The sequence below is a fragment of the Podarcis melisellensis genome, assembly GCF_964234715.1.
Source record: "Podarcis melisellensis genome assembly, chromosome: 3".
Classification (NCBI taxonomy): Eukaryota; Metazoa; Chordata; class Lepidosauria; order Squamata; family Lacertidae; genus Podarcis; species Podarcis melisellensis.
The window spans coordinates 103,801,817-103,825,441 of record NC_138530.1 but is presented as its reverse complement, the minus strand read 5'-3'; the positions used below and the strand labels follow the sequence as shown (position 1 = coordinate 103,825,441).

The window sequence follows — 23,625 nt, the reverse complement described above, 5'->3', positions numbered from 1 at the left end:
AAAGCATGCCTAGGATTGCAGCCACATGGTGTGATGGTTAAGAGCGGTAGACTCGTAATCTGGGGAACCGGGTTCGCTTCCCTGCTCCTCCACATGCAGCTGCTGGTGACCCTGGGCTAGTCACACTTCTTTGAAGTCTCTCAGCCCCACTGACCACACAGAGTGTTTGTTGTGGGGGAGGAAGGGAAAGGAGAATGTTAGCCGCTTTGAGACTCCTTAGGGTAGTGATAAAGCGGGATATCAAATCCAAACTCTTCTTCTTCTTCACCTCCCTTCTTAAGTGTGCTAAAGACAATACAATCCTGTACACGCCTCCTCAAACATAAGTCCCACTAAGCTTATTAAGGCTGGCTCTCATAGAAGGTGGTCTAGTGTTTCAGACAGGGCAAATGTCGTATTTCCAATTTAGCCTTTATGGGCATTACAAACATGCTCAGAAGTAGCATCCCAAGCATTCCTTCGTTGGAAAGAGGCTTGCAGGCTCTTGTAAGTTTTCTAACCTTTGGTTTGTTTCTTAAATACAGTGGTACCTCGGGTTACATACGCTTCAGGTTACAGACTCCGCTAACCCAGAAATAGTGCTTCAGGTTAAGAACTTTGCTTCAGGTTAAGAACAGAAATCGTGCTCCGGCGGCGCGACAGCAGCAGGAGGCCCCATTAGCTAAAGTGGTGCTTCAGGTTAAGAACAGTTTCAGGTTAAGAACGGACCTCTGGAACGAATTAAGTACTTAAACCGAGGTACCACTGTACTGCTCCTCTTTTATTCTGGCACTTTGTGCTCTCTCCCTCTTACCTGCTATCCTCACAAATGTAGATTAAGCATTTCAAAGCTTTTAATTTAAATAATGAAACACAACAATGATGCACACAGATAACTTTGCTATGTGTTTGTTTAAGATATACCTTTATTTATGTACAACAAAAGGAGGCACATTTAGGTAATTAAACTCAATCCTAAATACTGTGAAAAACGACTCTGCATGGCAGAGAATCTATATGAAAATTTATGGTGGGTTTTAATTCAAGACAAGTTTAGACTGATGGTGAGGGTGGGTGTTCTGTATCTGTGCATATGTATATAAAAATTGGGTAAAGTTCTTGTATAGTAGTGCAAACTTAGATGGCAGCTTATTAGTCCAATGACTCAGAACCCACTCCAGCCAGTGTACACTTCAATCTGAGATACGTTTACTTCTAAGAAACAAGTTCAGAATCACTGTGTTTGGTCTGTAGTTTGTAAAAGCATTAAATTGCCAAGTGGGCTACAAAAGCTTAGGTCACAATTCGCCATTAATGCGAGTACACTAGCATTAATCAATTGCAGGTGGGAATCGGGTCGTTTATGAATTGTACTTCATGCATAATGATTTGTGTGTCACTGCCAACTCTTGTGATTTGCTCTGAGATTCTAGTTTGTGATTCTATGTGATGCCCCATTCATATTTTGTTAGTATAAATCACTCAAAATAACTCAAAGGACATAAAATCGATGTACGTGAATCCGTGCAAAACACTGTATTATATTATAATGTTCCATGGATATAAGTGAAGCTTTCTTAACACACACCTGCACTAAGGAGAGCAGTCTCAGCTAAGAAGTGTAGGAATGCAATGTCATGGCTTACTGATTCTGGAAGAACCACGTACTCACTTCAGGTGTGCAAACGTAACAGAAAGTCAGTCGTGGATCGGGACTTGGTAAGCATGTGCAAAACAGTAATTTTCACCTGTGCCGTACACTAAACCTAAAAGGTTTGACTAAATGTGATCTGTGAAGTGCTGCTAGCCAAAGAAGCATACATGAAGTAAGAGGTCCTAGTGGAGGTCGTGGAGGAGTGCAATAACTGCTTTGCAAAGTCAGACAACATCAAAGATGCAATCCATTGTTACGCATACATCAATTTTGACTGAAATATGCTATCAGCTGCACCCGGAATACTGTTCCTAGAGATGTCTAGAGAACCAGTCAGTGTACAATGGTGCTATTACATCATGCCAAGCTGTTTTCAGCTGGGTATCCTTACCAAAGCAGAAAAATACTCATTGACTCGAGCAATTCACAGATGATTTCTCTGCCTTATATTCTTGGAATTCCTTTTTGGAGCACAAAAATGACGCTGCCACATATTTCAAATACAGTACCATGCACAGCTAATTCGGATATGAAGCACTGAACTATCAGGAAACACCTACGAAAGCAGACAACTTTCCGTTTTGTTTGCAGAACAGCAAAAATCTCCCTTCAGCCCAAAATATACAAAAACCTCAACCTCTAATTTAAATATTAATTTATTCTGATATTTTCTCTTAAAAAAACAAACACAGTCTGCATTGATTGTGATAAATCCCAGCCAGAGATGCAAAATAACTTGGGCTCCATCTGTTGCAATGAGGCAAGATAACAGAAGCAAGAAACTGTAAATTCTGAAAGACTATTGACACTATTTTGATACAGTGCTTCTCCTTGACCTTTATTTTAATAGCCCCACCATCACTTCGCTGATATCCCATAGTTTCCTTGCAACCAAATCATCCATGGCATTGGGCAACAGTTGTTCCTCCTTGCAGTTTCCAAAATATTTCCCAGATACACCCTCTACTTCAGGGGAGGAGGCCAGATAAATTGACGTCTGGGCTCCTTCCAGAGGGGTTTTGAAGAAAGCCCAAGATACCAAATTGAAGAGGGGCTTGGCTAGCAAAGGGATATGTATATGTCTGCCTAGATTTGTTCTGACAATACCGGGATGCAGCACATTGACCGTGACCCCTGTGTTCTCTAAGCGACGGGCTAATTCCCTAGTGAACAGTATGTTGGCCAGTTTACTCCGACTATAAGCAAAGCTTTTATTGTAATTTAGCTCACTGTTCAAGTCATCAAAGTTGATCTCGCCGTATTTGTAAAGCTTGGAGGAAACCACCACAATCCTGCTGGGCGCAGAGCTTTTCAGAAGTCCAAGGAGGAGGTTTGTGAGCAAGAAGTGCCCCAAGTGGTTGACGCCAAACTGCATCTCAAAGCCGTCCTCGGTCTTCATATAGGGACACTGGAATATCCCTGCGTTGTTGATCAGGACATCCAGCCTAGACTCTTCCTTTACACAACAGAGGGGGAAAGTAATCAGACATACTAATGCAATAATATTAAAATTATTCATTTTTTTAAAAAAATAAAGATTAAAAAGTTTGATCCCTTAAAAGTGAAGCCCTTTACAGTTGACCACTTCCAATGCTAGCAATACCTTTATTGATTTGGCCACACACCATTTTGATTTTCCGCTCACTCCAACCTGAACCTATTGACCTTTTTTTCCTGTCAATGTTTTTTCTCTTAGGGTTATTTGTTGAGACGGGACATACAGTGGTATCTCAGGTTAAGTTCTTGTTGCAAACGGAAACTTATAGATACAGTGGTATCTCTGGTTATGTACTTAATTCGTTCCGGAGGTCCGTTCTTAACCTGAAACTGTTCCTAACCTGAAGCACCACTTTAGCTAATGGGGCCTCCTGCTGCTGCCGCGCCGCCGGAGCACGATTTCTGTTCTCATCCTGAAGCAAAGTTCTTAATCTAAGGTACTATTTCTGGGTTAGCGGAGTCTCTAACCTGAAGCCTATGTAACCTAAAGTGTATGTAACCCGAGGTACCACTGTACTAGCGGTGAGTAGGCCCACACTCTTTTCTCCCACTTTCTGCCACTCCTTTGTCTCTTCCCCCTCTCTCAGCCACCTCCTTTTCTCTCCTTTTTGCCACATGAAAGGTAGACCAAAGGCTGCTTGAAATTAGGCTGAGGGCAGCATGTGAGCCTAAGGCTATTAGTTGACCACCCTCAATGTAGAGTTGGACCGTTACTGGGTTCAAATCTCCTCTGTCATTAAACTCTCCCTAGGTGACTTTCTATGTTTCAATCATTCTCTCAGCTTAGCCTATGTCACAGGTTTGTGATACAAAAGAAGGGCATTTTGCCCCTCTCTGATATCTTTGGGGAAAGTGGGGGGGGGGGAGGGAATGCAATTAAAAACACTTTTCACAAGTAGCATGGCCTAACACATACAAGTTCCACAACTCATCTCACTTTTAATAGCAATTAAATGTTATTGGAGAACACTCCAGCTGCTGAAACACAAGCCATTTACAGTGCCATGCTATTCATGTCTCCTCAGAACTAAATCCTAATGAATTCAGTGGGGATTACTCCCCAGGTAAGCAGGGAAAGGACTGCAGTCTCATTCACTAATAATATTTAGCTATACAGTAGCACTGTGCCAAGATTGTCAGGTCCGTTATTTCAAAATATCGTATCTCCAAAAACATATAAGAGTGCAAGCTCTTAAACTGGCTCATTTGGTGTGACCAGACGCTCTTCTCATATTTAATCACATATTTAATTGATCACTTATTGATTACTGGGTGAAAGGAGACTTCCATTGACATTCCAAGGAATGCAAAACAAATACAGCTTGTGGCTTTGTTGTTTCTGCTAAATTGCCTGTTTTACTCTCTTTTGATGCTATTAATAGTCGCTTGGCAAGATTTGACATTGGAAGGTCAAATGCTCTTTTATGAATGATATTGCTGTATCTGTCCCCTTCAGATGTACTGGATTCTATTTTCCTATACAGTGGTGCCTCGCAAGACGAAATTAATTCGTTCCGCAAGTCTTTTCGTCTTGCAAGTTTTTCGTCTTGCGAAGCACGGTTTCCCATAGGAATGCATTAAAAATCAATTAATGTGTTCCTATGGAAACCGAACCGCCTTCAGACCAGGTCTGGGGACAGTCTGTCCCCCGACCTCTTCTGAAGGCTGGCGGGGGCGAAAGTCTTTGCTCCCCCCCGCCTGCCTTCCCGGGACAGTCCCGGGGGCTTTTAAAATGCTGGCGGGCGGCAGCGAAGCCTTCGCTGCTGCCCGCCAGCATTTTAAAATCGCCCAGGAACAGCGGAGGAATTCTCAGCTGTCCCGGGGCGATTTAAAAGCCCCCGGGAAGGCAGGCAGGGGGACAAAGACTTTTGCCCCCCGCCCGCCTTGGGAAGAGGTCCAGGACCTCTTCCCAAGGCGGGCGGGGGGCAAAAGTCTTTGCTCCCCCCGCCTGCCTTCAAAAGCCGTCCGGGATAGCGGGAAGCGATTCCCTGCTATCCCGGACTGCTTTTAAAATGCTGGTGGTGGGGAGCAAAGCCTTTCGCCCCCGCCGGCCTTCCTGGACCTCTTCTGAAGTCCGGAGGGGGGGAAAAGGCTTTGCTCCCCACCACCAGCATTTAAAAAAAGGTCCCCGAGATTTCCCTATGGGCTTTCGTCTTGCGATGCAAGCCCATAGGGAAAATCGTCTAGCGAAGCGTCGCAAAAACCGAAAAACCCTTTCGTCTTGCGGGTTTTTCGTCTTGCGAGGCATTCATCTTGCGGGGCACCACTGTATATGTAACATACTCTTCTCTCGCTTTTGTGATAATAATTCTAAGATTTATTATTGACATGTCATTCTTCTTGGAAAAGGGATACTGTGTGTACTTCACAAAACAAGTTTGTATCTGATACAAACAAGGCCAAAACCAGATCAACCAGCTCTCTTTTCTATCCACCCTGTGGTTGTCTATCTTTAAATCAATAGGATCAGGCTGTAACCGCCCTCATACTGGCTAGTCTGCATTTCGGATTCTGCAAAGATATATTCTCAATGTTAATGCTTATGGCGCAAAGAGAACACCATTTTGTGCTGTGGCATTTGGGAAGATTGCTACATTAAGCAGCAACAAGTACAGATGAAGGGAGCTACCAATAAAATCTTAGGCATACATCGGACGGCTCAATTGGTAGAGCATGAGGCTCTTAATCTCAGGGTTGTGGATTCGAGCCCCAAATTAGGCAAAAGATCCCTGCATTGCAGGGGGTTGGGCTAAATGACCCTTGCGGTCCCTTCTGACTCAACAATTGTTTTGACTCTGTGGTCCCTTGAACTCTGGACCCCAAGACATGCATACTTAGATGAAAGCCCCACTTATTTATTCTGAAATTCTATACCTCAGTTAGTCAGTTGGGTGAAGGGTCTTTAGCTGCAGCCCAGCCAGATGGGTGGATAATAATAATAATAATAATAATGGCAGCTCTTTAGGTGTATCCCAGTCATATGGGCAGGGTATATAATAATAGTAACAGTAATACAGTAGTAGTAATAATCGCAGCTCTTTAGCTGCAGCCCAGCCAGATGGGCAAGGTATTAATAATGATAATATTAATAATGATGATGATTGCTCTATACCAGATGGGCCGGGTATGTATAAATAAATGATATTAATAATAATAATCATCATCATCATCATCATAGCAGCTCTTTAGCTGCAGCCCAGCCAGATGGGCTGGGTATGTATGTATAAATAAATGATATTAATAATAATAATAATAATAATAATAATAATGGCAGCTCTTTACCTGCAGCCCAGCCAGATGGGCAGGGTATTAATAATAATATTAATGATGATGATGATATCTCTTTACCAGATGGGCAGGGTATGTATGTATAAATAAACGATATTAATAATAATAATCATAGCAGCTCTTTAGCTGCAGCCCAGCCACACGGGCAGGGTATTAACAATAATAATAATAATAATGATGTTTGCTCTTTAGCTGCAGCCCAGCCAGATGGGCCGGGTATGTATGTATAAATAAATAAATGATGATGATAATAATAATAATAATAATAATAATAATAATAATAATTGCTCTTTAGCTACAGCCCAGCCAGATGGGCCGGGTATGTATGTATGTATAAATGATATTAACAACAATAATAATAATGACAGCTCTTTAGCTGCAGCCCAGCCAGACGGGCTTGTCTCTTTACCTGCAGCACCTGCTGGCAGAAGCGGCGCACGGAGCCCAGCGAGGCCAAGTCCAGGTGGCGCACCACCAGCTCCCCTCGGCCTCCTCCTCTTTCCCTCGAGCTCAGGCCCATCTCGGCGCGCAGCTCCCGGGCCGCCTCCTCGGCGCGCGCCGGGTCCCGGCAGGCCATGATGACCCTCGCGCGGCGCCTCAGCAGCTCGGCCGCCGCCGCCCGGCCCAGGCCGCTGTTGGCGCCCGTGATGATCACCGTCTTGCCCTCCATCCAGCACAAGGCAGCGGCGGAGGCGGCGGCCGTAGCGCTGCCCTTCCCCGCGGCCGCCGCCGGCCAGAGGCGCCGGGCGAGGAGCAGCAGCCCTCCGCCCACAGCCGCGGCCACAACCACCGCGGCGGCAGTGGCGGCCATCGCCCTCGGAGCCCCGCCCCAGAGCGTGAGAGCGGAAGGGCCGAGCGACGCGCAACGCCGGAGAGGCGCGGCCCAATGAGCGGGCGGGCGCAGGCTCCTCAGCGTCGCAAGGCATCCTGGGAGATGTAGTTCTCAAGCGCTCTGGAACTTGCAGCCTTTCTCAACCTTGGGTCCCCAGGTGTTATTGGGCCTACAACTCCCATAATCCCTGACCACTGGTCCTGTGAGCTAGGGATCATGGGAGTTGTAGGCCAAAAACATCTGGTGAGAACCATTGTAAGGAATACCACGGCACATGGTGCGCTAGGAAGCCCGCGCAACGCGTTTCTTTTTTTGGGTCAAATTTATTTATTTGGTTATTCAGATTAATGTTTTACAAGCTCATATCCAACACGCACAATGACAAACCTAGACAGCATCTTAAAAAGCAGAGACATCACCTTGCCAGCAAAGGTTCCTATAGTTAAAACTATGGTTTTTCCCAGTAGTGATGTATGGAAGTGAGAGCTGGACCATAAAGAAGGCTGATTGCCGAAGAATTGATGCTTTTGAATTATGGTGCTGGAGGAGACGCTTGAGAGTCCCATGGACTGCAAGAAGATCAAATCTCTCCATTCTTAAGGAAATCAGCCCTGAGTGCTCACTGGAAGGACAGATCCTGAAGCTGAGGCTCCAATACTTTGGCCACCTCATGAGAAGAGAAGACTCCCTGGAAAAGACCCTGATGTTGGGAAAGATGGAGGGCACAAGGAGAAGGGGACGACAGAGGACGAGATGGTTGGATAGTGTTCTCAAAGCTACCAACATGAGTTTGACCAAACTGTGGGAGGCAGTGGAAGACAGGAGTGCCTGGCGTGCTCTTGTCCATGGGGTCACGGTCAGACATGACAAAAAGGACTAAACAACAATCCAACACGCAACATAAAAACAAGGTTCCAAAGAATCTCCTGGACTTCCCTCCTCCCCTTTGTGGGTCCCTCCTGCATCTTTTATAACAATCCAAATCTTTTACATCTCCATTATGTCCAAAATTTACCATCAACACAAGTGTTATTCCAATCCTACTAACGATTTTAGCTGTTTACAATGGTTTTTAAGCTAAATTATAAAGTTTCCCCATTCCTTACTAAAATTTTGGTCTTCCTGATTTCTGATTCATTTTGGCCATTTAGGCATAATCCATCAACTTGATCTGCCATTCTTCTCTAGAAGGGGCTTTATCTTCTTTACCACAGCTGCATGAATATTATTATTCATATTATTATATTATTATTTCCATAAACCAACAACTAAAAAAAGGGTGTACCTCTATGGTTGCAGTTGCTTACAGATGGATATACCTGTCCTGTGAGGTAAATAACCGAATCTAGTTATTGCCATCCCTACCAAAAAGTGAGAAATTTAAACTAAGAAAATGTTTATTTTTTATTTTATTTTTTAAAAAACCAAGTGTGAACCTCCATACTGATCTGTAAGATGGTGGGAGAAATGAGCATTTTAGCAAAGCTTTACATTACTGTTCATCAGCTGCTTTCTTTCTTTTAAACTGTAAAAAATAAGCAGACTTAAGTGTTTCAAAAATACCCATTTATTGCCATAGGAGAAAATTTAAGTGCATGGTAAAATAAATGGCAGCACCCCACTTATAGAACTCTCTTCCAGGGGATCAGAAGTCTTGAAAGGTTTTTTTGTTTGTTTGGGAAATTTTGGTTTTGAAAGACATATTTTTAGAATTGTTTATGATGGACACTTTGTTTATGTATAATATACAATAATTGCGTAGTTTTAACAATTTGGTTCTGCTTTGTGTTTTACACAGCTTTATGTTGTACAGCACAACTGGACGCCTTCAGCTGTCCCAGTTGCAACAAAACATGTCTCTCCTGTATTGGTCTCTACAGCCACAGCAGGTGCTGTGACCTTCCAAAAGTTTTACTTCACCTCGAAAAGCACACTCTTCCATTGTCTCCTGAGGCAGATGGATGCCAACAATACTGTTAGCCGCCCTGGGTTCCTTGTAGAAGAAGGGTGTGGTTACAAACCTAATGAATCCATTTTAAACCAAGAGTGATATGAAAATAGGAATCTGTGTTGTTGAGGGTCACAAGTCACATGCTCTGCCTTTCGATATCTAGCTATTTTTATTTTTATGCAATAGAATAGGGTTTTCCAGATATTTATTTCCCTCTTACAGCACTGCATTAGCAACACTGTATTTTATATTTGTTATGCAAGCCACTTAGGTTTGTGTTAAGCAGAGAATAAATATTTTACATTAAAAACAAATATATACAAAGCAGCAATGCCAGCAAGAATGTTGACTGCATTCCAAAGGCGAAAAGATTTTCAACTTGCAAATGAAACCAATGATGAACAAGGCGGGACAACTGATTGCTGCTGGACTTTGACCCAGCCAGCATGTCCAATGATACGTATTATTAGTGATGGGAGTTGCAGACCAACTCTTGCGAGAGTCACAGGTTCTCCACCTGCTGCAATAGACTTTAAGAGGGTTAGATTTACAAGGCCTTTCTTTAGATGCAAGATAGGAATGTCTGCTCCCCACAGGAAATAATGAGAAAAGATGAGAGCTTCATGCTCTTTCTAACGGCATTTTGTGTCTATTTTGCAAATGCAAATGCAGTTCAGTGTTATTATCCCTATATTGCATGTGGTGTTGCGGCTGAGAAAGAGTGTACCACAAGAGGCCTGCATTGTAGCTTCCTGTTATCCCCACACTGCAAAGTGGGGAAGGATCCATTGGTCACGTTGCAGCTTCTGGTTAGAGGCTGATAAAAGCCAACCATAATGTAAAGGTAAAGGGACCCCTGACCATTAGGTCCAGTTGTGGAAGACTCTGGAGTTGCAGCGCTCATCTCATCTCACTTTACTTGCCGAGGGAGCCCGCATACAGCTTCTTGGTCATGTGGCCAGCATGACTAAGCCGCTTCTGGCGAACCAGAGCAGCGCACGGAAACGCCGTTTACCTTCCCGTCAGAGTGGTACCTATTTATCTACTTGCACTTTGATGTGCTTTCGAACTGCTAGGTTGGCAGGATCAGGGACTGAGCAACAGGAGCTCACCCTGTCATGGGGATTCGAACCGCCGGCCTTCTGATCGGCAAGCCCTAGGCTCTGTGGTTTAACCCAACCATAATGTAGTATGGAGTTATTATGGCATGTCCCAAAGCCGTATGTAGGTGATCTTGCACCCCTGGCAGAACCGTCCAGATTGCGCCCCCTAGCTATGGACAAATTAGCTCTTCTTTCCACCTCTCCTCAACCCCAATCCCCTCCACCCATTCAATTCCTCACACACTTTACCTTGTAATGAATTCTTTCACAGAAAATCCAGTATTATATATATATATATATATGCTTTCGTAGATTTTCACGGGTACAGGAATGCAGGTTTTGGTGTCCTCGGGTGTCTTCCCGTGTAAAAGTTGGGGTGTCTAGGCGACGTTTCGACGAGGTCTCACTCGTCATCTTCAGGCTGGTGCTTTCGGCTTCTTGTTACTGGAACAGAGCAGGATCTCAGTGTTTGAGTTCCTATAAATACTGTTGAGGGGGTGTGGTGTATAGCCTCCAATGTTCTGGGCAGAGAGGAAGTTCCCAGGCTAGTGTGCCTTTTCTTCTTTTGTTCCTTAATTACTTGAGGGATATCTTGAGTGATTTCTTGAGTGATATCCTGAGTACCACTTAGGTGGGTCATTAGGTGTGGATTAGTTGCTAAAGTCTTTGTGTCTTGACCTCTTGAACTTTGTGAAGAGTTTTTCTGAGAAGATGGCTGTACTGCACTTAGTTGTGCTCTGGCTTGGCTTCGTGTATAGGGGCGAGCTGTGGTTTTGTGGCCTGTGTCAGCCAGATCTGTGTAGGGATTGCAGGGGGGTGCAGCATCCGGAGGTGCCACCATGGTTTGGCTACTGGATGGTGTCTGTAATTTATCTGTGGAGAGGGTCTGGGTTTGGGTCTGGTGTGGTTGATTGGTGATAGCGTTCTGTGTGCCTCTGGATCTGGTGTCAGTTTTTGTGGGGAGGGCTAATTTCCAGATGTCTGGCAAGCGGGATGTGTCGTCACGCTTGTTCATGTTGTGAGGGTGTTTCTCTATCTCGATGGCTTCCATGATTATTCTCTTGTGGTGATGTTCCATGTTAAAGAGCAATTTGGAATCTGCAAAATTAATTTCGTGTCCTGTTTCTTTCATGTGTTGGAAAAGAGAGGAAGTTTTTTCTTCTTTTTTGACGGCATTCTTGTGTTCTGCGATACGTGCATTTATTCGTCTGTTTGTTTGTCCAATGTACGTGGCTGGGCAGACTTTGCAGGGTATTTCATAGACCCCTTGGTTTTCCAACTGCATTTTATCCTTGGGGTTTCTGAGGATATTGGCTATTTTTTGGTTGGTGCAAAAGGCTGTTTTGATATTGTGTTTATGGAGGATTTTGCTAATTTTATCTGTAGTGCCCTTGATATAAGGAAGGAGGGCCATGCCATTGTTTTCTTCTGTGTCTTGGTTTTTGGGGGGTGTTTCTTTTTGGATTAGCTTCGTAACCCTGTTTTGCTGGTATCCATTGGCAATTAACACATTTGAGAGATTCTGTAACTCAGTTGTCAAGTGGTCTTTGTCAGCCAGGCGTTTGGTTCTGGAGATGAGAGTCTTGGCTACGGAGTTTATTTGTGCAGGGTGGTGGTGTGATTGTGCATGTAAGTAGCGGTTGGTGTGTGTTTTTTTCCGGTAGATAGTGTGTCCTAGGGAGCCATCAGGTTTTTTGTAGATTAGGACGTCAAGGAAGGGAAGTTGGTTGTTGGCTTCTATTTCCATAGTGAATTGTATTTTGGGGTGTAGGCTGTTGAGATGTGTGAGGAAGCTATCCAGTTTTTCCTTCCCGTGTGGCCAAATTACAAAGGTGTCGTCAACATATCTGAGCCAAAGTTTGGGTTTGTGTTCTGACTTGTCTAAAGCATTGGTTTCAAAGTGTTCCATGTACAGGTTTGCGATGACCGGTGAGAGGGGTGATCCCATAGGTGCTCCTTCTATCTGTTTGTATCTTTGTCCATTGTGGATGAAGTACGTGTTGGTTAGGCAGTGGTTGGTCAGGTCCAAGATGTATTCGGGGGGATTGTATTTGTTTTGAATGGCTGTCAAGGCTTCATTAATGGGCACTTGTGTGAAGAGAGATACAACATCGAAGCTCACAAGTAGGTCATTAGGATGTAGGTTTTGCTTCTTTATTGTTTCTATGAACTGGAAGGAGTTTGGAACGTGTGAAGAGATGGATTCTGCATAGGGCTGAAGTTGCTTGGCGAGAAATTTAGCGAGATTTTGTAGAGGTGAGCCTATGGAGCTGACTATTGGTCTGAGTGGTGTTCCTTCTTTGTGTATCTTGGGGAGGCCGTAGAGTTTGGGGCATCTGGATGATTTTTCTCTGGGGATGATTCTTAGCTGGATTTCTTCACTGATAGGAGAGGCTTTTATTTTGGATTTGGTGGTTTTTTCCAGATAGGCGGTGGGATCTGTTTTTAAAGGTTGGTAGGTAGGATCTTGGAGTAGGTTTGATAGTTTTGCTTGGTAGTCCGATGTGTTCATCACAACAGTGGCATTACCTTTGTCTGCTGGGAGAATGATTATGTTGTTGTCTTTCCTCAGGTTGGTGAGTGCTTTCTGTTCTTCTTTGTGTAAATTGCTTCTGGGTGGTTTGCTGGAGCAGAGGATGTTGGTGACTTCAAGTCTGATTTTATTGGCTTCATCTGGGTTGATTTTGGTTAGGCTAGCTTCGACTCCGCATATGATGTTTTCCGTGGGGATGCGTCTCGGGGCGACTGCAAAGTTGAAACCTTTGGAGAGTACTTTGGTTTCAGTTGTGGTGAGGATCCTGTCTGATATGTTATGTACTGTTTGTTTCATGGGTTGTTGTGGAGGGTGGCTGGGCTTCTGGCGTTTCTCTAGTTTGTGGAGTTTGTTGGTGTGTGTGTCTGTCTTATGTGAGGTCTCCGTTTCAGCTCTCCAGACGGCTAGTTGTTTGCATTTGTCCCAGAGTGCAGGGTGGATTTTGTTACAGAGTTTGAGGTGAAGAGTGAGCAGATCTTTGTTGGTTTGGTTTAGTAGGTATCTTTTCTTGTGTAGTTCGTTTCTGATTAGGGATAGTTCAGTTCGTTTCAGGATCCTTTCGGTAGCTGGGGTTTTAGAATGGTTTTAGAATGGAATTTAAGTTGGAAGCATGTGGGAATTAAGTTGTTGTCTCGGCAGTTGCGTAGGAACAAGAGATCACATAAGATGGTGGCTCTTCGGACTTCTAGTTTCTCGTAGGTTCTTGTCAGCTGGAAGGTTTCCTCCCCGTAGAGGTGAGATATTTGCTTTCGTAGATTTTCACGGGTACAGGAATGCAGGTTTTGGTGTCCTCGGGTGTCTTCCTGTGTAAAAGTTGGGGTGTCTAGGCGACGTTTCCTGCAAAGTCTGCCCAGCCACGTACATTGGACAAACAAACAGACGAATAAATGCACGTATCGCAGAACACAAGAATGCCGTCAAAAAAGAAGAAAAAACTTCCTCTCTTTTCCAACACATGAAAGAAACAGGACACGAAATTAATTTTGCAGATTCCAAATTGCTCTTTAACATGGAACATCACCACAAGAGAATAATCATGGAAGCCATCGAGATAGAGAAACACCCTCACAACATGAACAAGCGTGACGACACATCCCGCTTGCCAGACATCTGGAAATTAGCCCTCCCCACAAAAACTGACACCAGATCCAGAGGCACACAGAACGCTATCACCAATCAACCACACCAGACCCAAACCCAGACCCTCTCCACAGATAAATTACAGACACCATCCAGTAGCCAAACCATGGTGGCACCTCCGGATGCTGCACCCCCCTGCAATCCCTACACAGATCTGGCTGACACAGGCCACAAAACCACAGCTCGCCCCTATACACGAAGCCAAGCCAGAGCACAACTAAGTGCAGTACAGCCATCTTCTCAGAAAAACTCTTCACAAAGTTCAAGAGGTCAAGACACAAAGACTTTAGCAACTAATCCACACCTAATGACCCACCTAAGTGGTACTCAGGATATCACTCAAGAAATCACTCAAGATATCCCTCAAGTAATTAAGGAACAAAAGAAGAAAAGGCACACTAGCCTGGGAACTTCCTCTCTGCCCAGAACATTGGAGGCTATACACCACACCCCCTCAACAGTATTTATAGGAACTCAAACACTGAGATCCTGCTCTGTTCCAGTAACAAGAAGCCGAAAGCACCAGCCTGAAGATGACGAGTGAGACCTCGTCGAAACGTCGCCTAGACACCCCAACTTTTACACGGGAAGACACCCGAGGACACCAAAACCTGCATATATATATATATATATATATTATAGCCAATTTTGCGCTCCCACCCCTCGCCTGCACCCCTGGTGGGGGCCTTCCTCACCACCCCTTAGCTATGGCCCTGGCATGTCCAATCCAAGATTTGGTTTCTTTTTTTATAAGAAAGATGTCATCTGGGTGCTCCGTTTATCATAATTGCCATCCTGGGTGGTACTCCCCAACTATTATCTCTTAGCACAGTCAAAATTGGTGCTTGAGGAATTCTGTTCTCAACAAGGCAATATAGTAAATAGCCAGTCAAACAGATCTAACTCCACTAGTGTTAAATAATGATTCATGGGTAATGGGAAAATAGGTACATAATGTTGAAAGGTGCACTCCTCTTTCTTGTGTATCAGTATTAGGTTTCATAGGCTTCTATCACTGTCATGCTGTGCACTTGGAATTGAGTCCCATAGAACCTTGTTTCTGACCAGGCTGTGTGATGTTGTTGTTGTTGTTTAGTCGTTTAGTCGTGACCCCATGGACCAGAGAACGCCAGGCACCTCTGTCCTCCACTGCCTCCCGCAGTTTGGTCAAACTCATGCTGGTAACCTCGAAAACACTATCCAACCATCTCATCCTCTGTCGCCCCCTTCTCCTTGTGCCCTCCATCTTTCCCAACATCAGGGTCTTCTCCAGGGAGTCTTCTCTTCTCATGAGGTGGCCAAAGTACTGGAGCCTCAGCTTCACAATCTGTCCTTCCAGTGAGCACTCAGGGCTGATTTCCTTCAGAATGGATAGGTCTGATCTTCTTGCAGTCCATGGGACTCTCAAGAGTCTCCTCCAGCACCATAATTCAAAAGCAGGCTGTGTGATACCAGAGAATAAAATTGTAGTGCTTTCTGTTTTGGGAGATGGAAGGTGCACTGGGACCTTAATACAAATGCCTGAATACACTCTGAGCACAGACGTCTGCCTTATGTCCTTAAAAGAGGGCACAGATAGGGAAATAATTAAACCAAGGGCAAAAGTAATGGTTATTCTCATTCCAGGGAGCAATCTGAAGAATTATATTGCCATACAATCCCAGTTGAATGAAATTTGCAATCTAATTACAGTGGTTATGCAAGATACATTTAAAAGTGTTTATAAATATTAGCCTAGAAATAACGCATCTATGCAGGGATGTAATGATTCCTGCATTCTTTCAACATTGCAACTTAAAACAATATATTGTTTACTTCTACAGGACAACCGTTCATGAATACACCTTTAAAAGATGCTTGAATAAATAGAAAAATGCTGATTAAGTCTCTAAAAGCCACTTTTATTAAACCAGACAAGTAGTTTAAAAAAGAAAAGTGTACGTGTGTATCCCTATAAATCACAAGACATTTACTAATAGGTTTATACCACTTTCACACAGCACAAACCATGTGAAGCACGAGATAGAAGGCAGGGCCCGGTCTACTGACTGCCATTAACAGTTATATATACTGTCACTTTGGTGTTTGTGGTAGCAGGTGTCTGTGTGCATGATAATGCAGCACAGCTCAAGTTCTAGACAATGCACTGGGTCTAAATTCAGAATTACTAAATGAGAGGAGTGCTATTTGCATCCCATTCCAATCAATGGAAACTATTGATTGCATTTTGATTGCATTCTACTGACTTGGATCCTGCAGTCTGGCTGGTGTGCACACAGGGCAACAGACTGTCTAATAAAGCTGTAAGACATACAAAACCCCATATTTCCATAGCTTGTGTGCAAAGTGTGCACTAGGCACTGGTTATTCGTCAAGACACAGCAACGAATGCATGGTCTTCTGCTACGTTCACGGTTCTGTAGAGCAGAGGGAATGATTTAAGTATTATAGTGCTAATATTTCCCAATAGCCAAAGAGCCCAAGTTAGAAAGGTCGACTAAAACCCAATCTGTTTAGGAGTGTATATGCAAGTATTTCAACTTTTCCCAAAATATATATTTATAGTAAAAATATATATCTCCTCTAAAAATAGATCAGGAAACTGGAGGTCACACTTAAATATAAACCTTGATAAAAGTCCAAGAATGGAAATTTCAGACTCAACAGCACATTCAAGGCTAGGCTGAAAAAGCAACTTAATTTTTGGCAGGGCTGTCTTTCAGCTTGGACTTGTGGTACTTCTGCCCAATGCCATATGGCACGTGCGCAGCAATTGTACCCAGCTGCCGCGCTCCCTCTATGTGAAACATCTGATCATCAAAGAAAATATGAGGTCTGATTTTTGCCAGGACTGGTCCCTTAGGTGCCCCTGCGAGGAAGAGGGCTTCATCAATCTGCACGCCCCAGCTGCGGAGAGTCTTCAGCACTCGGGCCCCAGAACTGGCGGCGCTTCTGGCAGTCACCAGATAGGTTCTGATTGGCGAATCTAGCCGTTCGTTCTTCGCGTAGAACTTCTTCTGGAGTCGTCCAAGGTCTTCCAGGAAACCTTTCAAAGGACCCTAAAGGCACAAAATATCAGAAACACATTTACCATATGGAGACTGGTGATTCAGAAGAGAACTATGAGGGTTATAAAAAGCGTAAAGGACGAAAAAAAGTTTTAGCTAGAGAAAAGGTGCACAGGGCATTGCTTTAGGCTAAGTTTGATCACTGTACCATATATTATTATTATTATTTGTATACCGCTCTATACCTGCAGGTCTCCTGGCATACAAGATAAAATCGCAATATAAAAACACAAAATATATAATGAAAATGAAAACGAAAACAACCCAATAACCCCCCCCCCCATTTTTTAAAGGGCACTGGATGTCAATCATCTAGTGCAGCATTGACCAAACCAAGGTTTCCCAAACTTGGGTCTCCAGCTGTTTGTGGACTAAAACTTGCATCATCCCTAGCTAGCAGGACCACTGGTCAGGGATGATGGAAATTGTAGTCCAAAAACAGCTGGAGACTGAAGTTTGGGAAACCCTGGACCTGGGGGCAAGAAGCAGTAGATTTAAACTACCAGCTGCAGTTTCCATTAAACATAAGAGAATGTTGGCTTCCATCCTTGTCTTTCTTTTGGAGACTAAACATTTGGATGGTTCTACCAGGCTACCCAGGATGCAGGTGGCGCTGTGGGTTAAACCACTGAGCCTAGGACTTGCCGAGCAGAAGGCCGGCGGTTCGAATCCCCGCAACGGGGTGAGCTCCCATTGCTCGGTCCCTGCTCCTGCCAACCTAGCAGTTTGAAAGCACGTCAAAGTGCAAGTAGATAAATAGGTATTACTCCAGCAGGAAGGTAAACAGCGTTTCCGTGCACTGCTCTGGTTTGCCAGAAGCGGCTTAGTCCTGCTGGCCACATGACCCGGAAGCTGTACGCCGGCTCCCTCGGCCAATAAAGCGAGATGAGCGCTGCAACCCCAGAGTCGGCCACGACTGGACCTAATAGTCAGGGGTCCCTTTACCTTTACCTTACCAGGGTACCCAACCTTATCAGGACAGGATGTTAAAGATTTATTGTTATTCTTTTAAAACAGAATCTGTTTCCGATCTAAGATTCTTCCACAGACCTTTCCAACGCTTGTTAAGCCTTCCAATAACTTAGGGGGTAAAACTATAGCAAACGTTGACCACCATACCTGTGCCAGAGGCTTGTTCTCATTTAGTTGCTCATGCTCAAAAAACCTATCCAGGCCATGTTCTTTCACAATTATTTCAGACTCGTCAGAAAACAGAACGGCATCTCCATCAAAGGCTACTCGGAGTTGCTTGTCATCGTAAGGGACGTTTTTATTCCCAGTGAACAATGTGGCTGCAGCAATTCCTGCGGAAATATTTCAGAAGTCGTTAGGTCTGTATCTGTATCTCGTGTAAGTTAAAGGCCATTGTTATAAGAGCATTATAAAGGATCACACCTTGGTGGTAAACATAGGGGCTCATGTGCTTCTTGTAGTAAACATTTTCTGGCTAAACCACTGCCTTTCTAGAGTAACTAAGGCTGCAATCCTAAACACACTAGGAAACAACCCCTACTGAACGCAAAAATGCATCCTATTATGCTGCAAGGCTGCAATCACCGTTTGCACAATTGCTTAGGAGCAAGTCCCAGGCTGGACACAAATTCAGACTGCATTCATTTTTATGTCAACTGAGTTTGCTCACTAGGAGGCCATACTTTCATCATTTATAATTAGGACTCATATGTAACTGAAAAACTTCCATTTTCTTAAACCCAATGGCATTGGCCCGATGAAATGGACCATCTTACTATTATGTTTCTTCATTTCTACAGACCTCTGTAGAATACTTTGGATGACAGCCCAGAAGCACATTCTTGTACTGATATACTTGAAATCTGTACTAAGTGTAAGGCAACTGCATTCTACCACGCTGCATATCCTGGGGCTCAAAATTCAGGATGTTCCCTCTGGTCCAAAAAGGCTGGTGACCATTGGGCTAGTGTATGATTGAAGCAAGGAAAGAACTTGTCCACACCTTCTTCTATGGCTTCTTGAACTTTTTCAGAGTCAGCAGAAAGGTACAGATTCGTAAGGTATGCTTTTAGGTACCCGATGGGAGACTTCCCTCCAGTCATGCAGAACCTTTCAATTAGCAGGCCTGGAATGGATAAGAATTTTTATTTTTTTAAAGAATCATTTGATGCACAAGACACACAGGTTTTCTTGCAATACGATCACGTGGGCAGCTGTGTTCTCCTTTGGGAGGCATGTAGGGAGCTGGTTTAAATGGGAGAGGTGAGAGATGCTTCCAATCCGATGTTAATTTCTCTGGTCTCTACATGAGAATCTGAAAGAGATCTGCCACACCATCATACAGGAGAGCAGCATCACAGTTATGGACTTGGCCTCCTGGAATTTGGTTGCAACCTGCTACATACAGTTAATAAATACACAGGACAAGTATTTGATTTGTTCTCAGCCACGAAGGACATTTGAATACATTTGGCTTCTCCCCAAACAATAAATTTGGGAACAGAAGGCTACATCATTATGGTGGTCAGGCAGGGATTGTGGTACCCTACCTGGCAACAACTCCTACCACCATGTTCCTTAGCCTGATCTATTCCACCATCCCCAAAACTTTGGATTAGTGAAAGTCACACGTAAGTGAAAATCAGATGCTGCACACAAAATCCTCAGAAAGGCCAGTCAAAATCCAATTACCTGGTCACCCCACTGCAGGGACTGGCCCCAGCAATCATAGCCAATAGACAGGGTTGTTGGGACTTGTATTCCACCAACATCTGGAAGGGGCCACAGGTCCCCCAACCCAGCCCTAGCTAGTTCGTCCCAACTCTACAGCCCCACCATTGTGATTTTTATGTCGCTCAATTCTTCCTTGCCATTTTCAATCCATGTCCTCTGTGCTCCTCCCCTGACTTTGCAGTCCTTCCTTCGCAGCTTTCAGCTGCATCGCTCCCCAAATCCAGCCCATTTTTCAAGGCCAAGGGTGGGGACACAGCAGATGCGACAAGATGGGAAAGCACCAAATCATCTTGGAGAGGAGGAGATGTGGAGTGAGGGTGAAACCATGTTGCTTTTTAGCCAGGTTGCCAGATGTCCAAGAACATTAATCTGTGGGACATTTGGAGCCAGTTATGACAGCTTCTTATATCTGGGAAGTAAATCTTGACAGGCATAACTCAAGTAATTCTTTCAGATATCTCTTTAATCTAGGGCTACCCTAGCCTCTGTTGGGTTCCAGAAATCCCACAGTATTCTGCACAGAGGTGCAGGAGGAAAGCCAGCCTTCTCTTGAGTTGTGCTGAGGAGGCACAACAGTGAGACACATGACAGGGTCATGGGGAAGTAGCAGCAGCCCAGCCAGATGGGCAGGAACTCAGACCTCCAGACTCACCATAATGGTTAATGCTGTTGATAAGTCTCACCCCGACTTGAGCGTGGTTATTAGTCATAAGCACAATATCAAACAGTTCTTCATCGTCTGGATACAGCTCACGGAGTCGGGCGTTCACCAGCTCAACTGCCTGTGGATGGGCAAACATAGAGGAGTTCATGCGTTGGCTCAATTTTAGCTGTTTTCATCAGATCTTCTGACCGGGACATGTGGGAAGCCGTCTAGAAAAAGAATGCACTTGCCAGCTGAACTTCCATAATGTGCTCTATTAATAAGTGGGCCTGCTAAATTTTGGTGCAAAAGGAACAAACCCAAACCCCACCTTCTAACAGTTATGGAAGAAAGTGTGCTTTACTGTTTTCAATTTGGGCACCTACGATTATGGATTGATTGTTAGGTTAGCTGTATATACCCAAGGCTGTTCAGCTTGGCATCCATTTTTTTCAGGGGTTGGTGGGGAGAAGAGAAAGGAAATCCTTTCCAATTACTGAGCAGAATGTAGTAGACACCACTGCATACAAAAATGAAAGCAATGAAGAAAACGGAAGTGTTTACACACTGCAGAAAATGCTGCCAGTCTTGCTGTCAAAAGAGTTAGGAATGATGATGATGATAATTTATTACTTATACTCCCACACATCTGGCTGGGTTTTTCCAGCAACTCTGGGTGGCTTCCAATAGAATAATAATAATAATAATAAAGCGATAAAACATTAAATCTTAAAAAGCTTCCCTATACAGGGCTGCCTTCAGATGTCTTCTAAAGGTTACCTAGTTACCCATCTCCTTGACATCTGATGGGAGGGCATTCCACAGGGTGGGTGCCACTTCCAAGAAGGTTCCCTGTAACCTCACTCCTTGCAGTGAGGGAACCACCAGAAGGCCCTTGGAGCTGGACCTCAATATCCAGGCTGAACGATGGGGGTGGAGATGCTCCTTCAGGTATACTGGGCCGAGGTCGTTTAGGGCTTTAAAGGTCAGAACCAACACTCTGAATGGTGCTCAGAAATGTACTGTAGGTCTTTCAGGACTGGTGTTATATGGTCTTGGCAGCCGCTCCCAGTCACCAGTCTATCTGCCGCATTCTGGATTAGTTGTAGTTTCCAGCTCACCTTCAAAGGTAGCCCCACGTAGAGTGCATTGCAGTAGACCAAGTGGAAGATAGCCAGAGCATGCACCACTCTGGCGAGACAGTCTGAGGGCAGGTAGGGTCTCAGAATATAGGAAGTTGCCTGATAATGGTGTGACAGAATCTGTCCCTCTAGCTGCATAGTGTCTACAGGGGCCGCACAGCAGCTCTTAGGTGTTTCAGATGGGAGACATTTCCAGCTCTGCTGAGAGAGGCTGGAGACAGACGTTGGTTACATGCAGAGCCGATGCTCTAGCAGGGCTCAAAATCTTCCATGTTGCTTTTGCCCATTGTGCGCTAAGCTACTTTAAAAACACAGATCTTTATCCCAGTCTCAACAGAATGAACTATTGTAAACTGGATCATCTCTACTTTTCACTTGGTCTCGCTTAGGATTACGAGGCACAATGGGAATCAATTGTCTCCCTCAAGTTTCACTCTCGGTTTTTGGTGCGCTCATTTACCACTCCCAGCCCCTCCGTAAAAAGTGGCCTGGAACCCCCAAACATCATTTTTGTGTGTGTGTTTTCAAGGAACCACCACCAGAGAAAGCAGGAGGCCATCTTTTCTATTTGCTCTAACTCTGAAAGTCTCTGTGTTTATCTGGCAGCAGGATTATGTAACATGCAGCCGGATTACTGCTTTTGGGCAGAGGAAGGGAAAGGAGAGGAAAACCGAGTGGCGGGGAGGGAGAATTGCAGCTCTGGGATGCAGAGAATGATAATATATATATATATATATGTAGCCCCTACGGAAGCGGACTACTTGAGAGGAAGCTGGTTTACCTTCACCAAGGCAAAAGCTGGGCCGGGCTTCAGGGTGACGTTCTCGTTCGCCTGTTGATACTCCACATACTTTTCCACGCCTTGCTCTTCGTAGATTTTCCTCTCTTCCACCATATCAAAGAGAGCCCGGGAGGAAACAGCGATGGTGATGGCGTTTTGGGGTTTCGGCTGCAGGGGTGTGGGAGGGAAAATAATGATGATGATGATGGTAACATTATTGAGGAGACAGCCTTATGGGGGGGGGGAGAGTGTGTGTGCCATGGATGCAGCTAGGATTTATGCTAGGAGGGGGGCAGGCTTTAAGTGGGGAGGCAGAACCCCCGTTAGTTATTTTTATGTATTTACTTGATTTAGGGGGGCAGCTGTTCCCTGCCCACCCCCCGGCTCTCTGTGAGAGAGATGGGGAGATCAGGAAGGGTACGAGTGCGCCGGGAGGGGGGGGCGCATGAGAAAGAGAGATGGAGGCCAGTCTGAATTGTTTTACAGAGAAAATCAGCGAGGGGCGTGTAACCACTTGGGGCGAGGAGCAGCGGTACAAGGAAGAAAGGGACAGCCATTCAGGGCTTAGGGGAAGGAAGGACTCGCTTGCGCCATTACGCAGCCTCTCCTAGGAAGCAAGTTGATGCTGCTGTTACGCTTTGCACGCTTCCTTGGACCCCAGAGGGCGGGATCTCTTACTCCCGAGTAAAACAACCAAGAACAAACCCCGTGGCCTTGCACTGCACTTTTTTTTTCAACTCACGGGCCGGGGTCTCTTAGTGGAGGCGAGGCTTTCGTAGGCAGCCTTGGCCGCTTCCCAGTCTTGCTCGGCGACGGCCACTTCCTCCTCGGAGAGAAGCTCCATTTTGCAGCCGCGCTGCTCTTCCTCTTTGTCCGGGTTGCAGCCGCTCATCCTCCGGCCTGGAGTCGCTGGCTGGGGCTCAACTGCTCCGGCTAGAGGGGAAGAGAAAGGGCATGCCCAGCCCTGCCTCGGGCCCCGTCGTTTCCCGTCTTCTCGGCACGCCCGTCCGCGCCTCTCTCCGCCACACCCTTTGCCCCCAGGCACAGGGCGGGGAAGCCGGGAGGAGGAAGCCGGGCTGCGCCTCGGAGCGCCGGTGCCTTTTCGCTCAGGCGAGAGGAGGAAGCGCCGTCGAACCGGTCGGGCGGCGATCCTGCGCGCAAAGAGGCGCGCCTTTCCTGGGTTGCAGTGGACGTTTAGGCGCGCTGAACTCCTCAGGGTTGCGTTAAGGGGGACTCGCATCCCACGGCTAGGATCCGGCTGGAGATCACGCACACGCACAGTAACAATAATGATATAATCATAATTTA

The 23,625-nt window shown here is 45.2% G+C and overlaps 2 protein-coding genes and 1 long non-coding RNA gene across 3 annotated transcripts; 1 reads left to right on the top strand and 2 right to left on the bottom strand.

Annotated features, from left to right (window-relative positions):
• Positions 1-887: 887 nt before the first annotated feature.
• LOC309367148 (retinol dehydrogenase 14-like) lies at positions 888-7,243 on the bottom strand. The gene is made up of 2 exons (XM_081906503.1): positions 6,828-7,243; positions 888-3,089 (listed from the first exon to the last, which is right to left on the bottom strand). The coding sequence occupies exons 1-2, from the start codon at positions 7,227-7,229 to the stop codon at positions 2,472-2,474; spliced, it is 1,020 nt and encodes a 339-aa protein (XP_081762629.1). The 5' UTR covers positions 7,230-7,243; the 3' UTR covers positions 888-2,471.
• Positions 3,104-3,998, top strand: LOC309367420. Its single transcript, XR_014167156.1, has 2 exons — positions 3,104-3,355; positions 3,651-3,998. It is a non-coding gene; the product is annotated as an uncharacterized lncRNA (long non-coding RNA).
• An 8,614-nt stretch (positions 7,244-15,857) lies between the features above and the next one.
• LOC309367130 (cytosolic 5'-nucleotidase 1B-like) lies at positions 15,858-23,241 on the bottom strand. The gene is made up of 6 exons (XM_081906476.1): positions 23,060-23,241; positions 22,318-22,485; positions 20,404-20,533; positions 19,021-19,143; positions 18,165-18,349; positions 15,858-17,036 (listed from the first exon to the last, which is right to left on the bottom strand). Exons 1-6 carry the CDS (start codon positions 23,207-23,209, stop codon positions 16,674-16,676), a joined length of 1,119 nt encoding a protein of 372 aa, XP_081762602.1. The 5' UTR covers positions 23,210-23,241; the 3' UTR covers positions 15,858-16,673.
• Between the last annotated feature and the right edge of the window lie 384 nt (positions 23,242-23,625).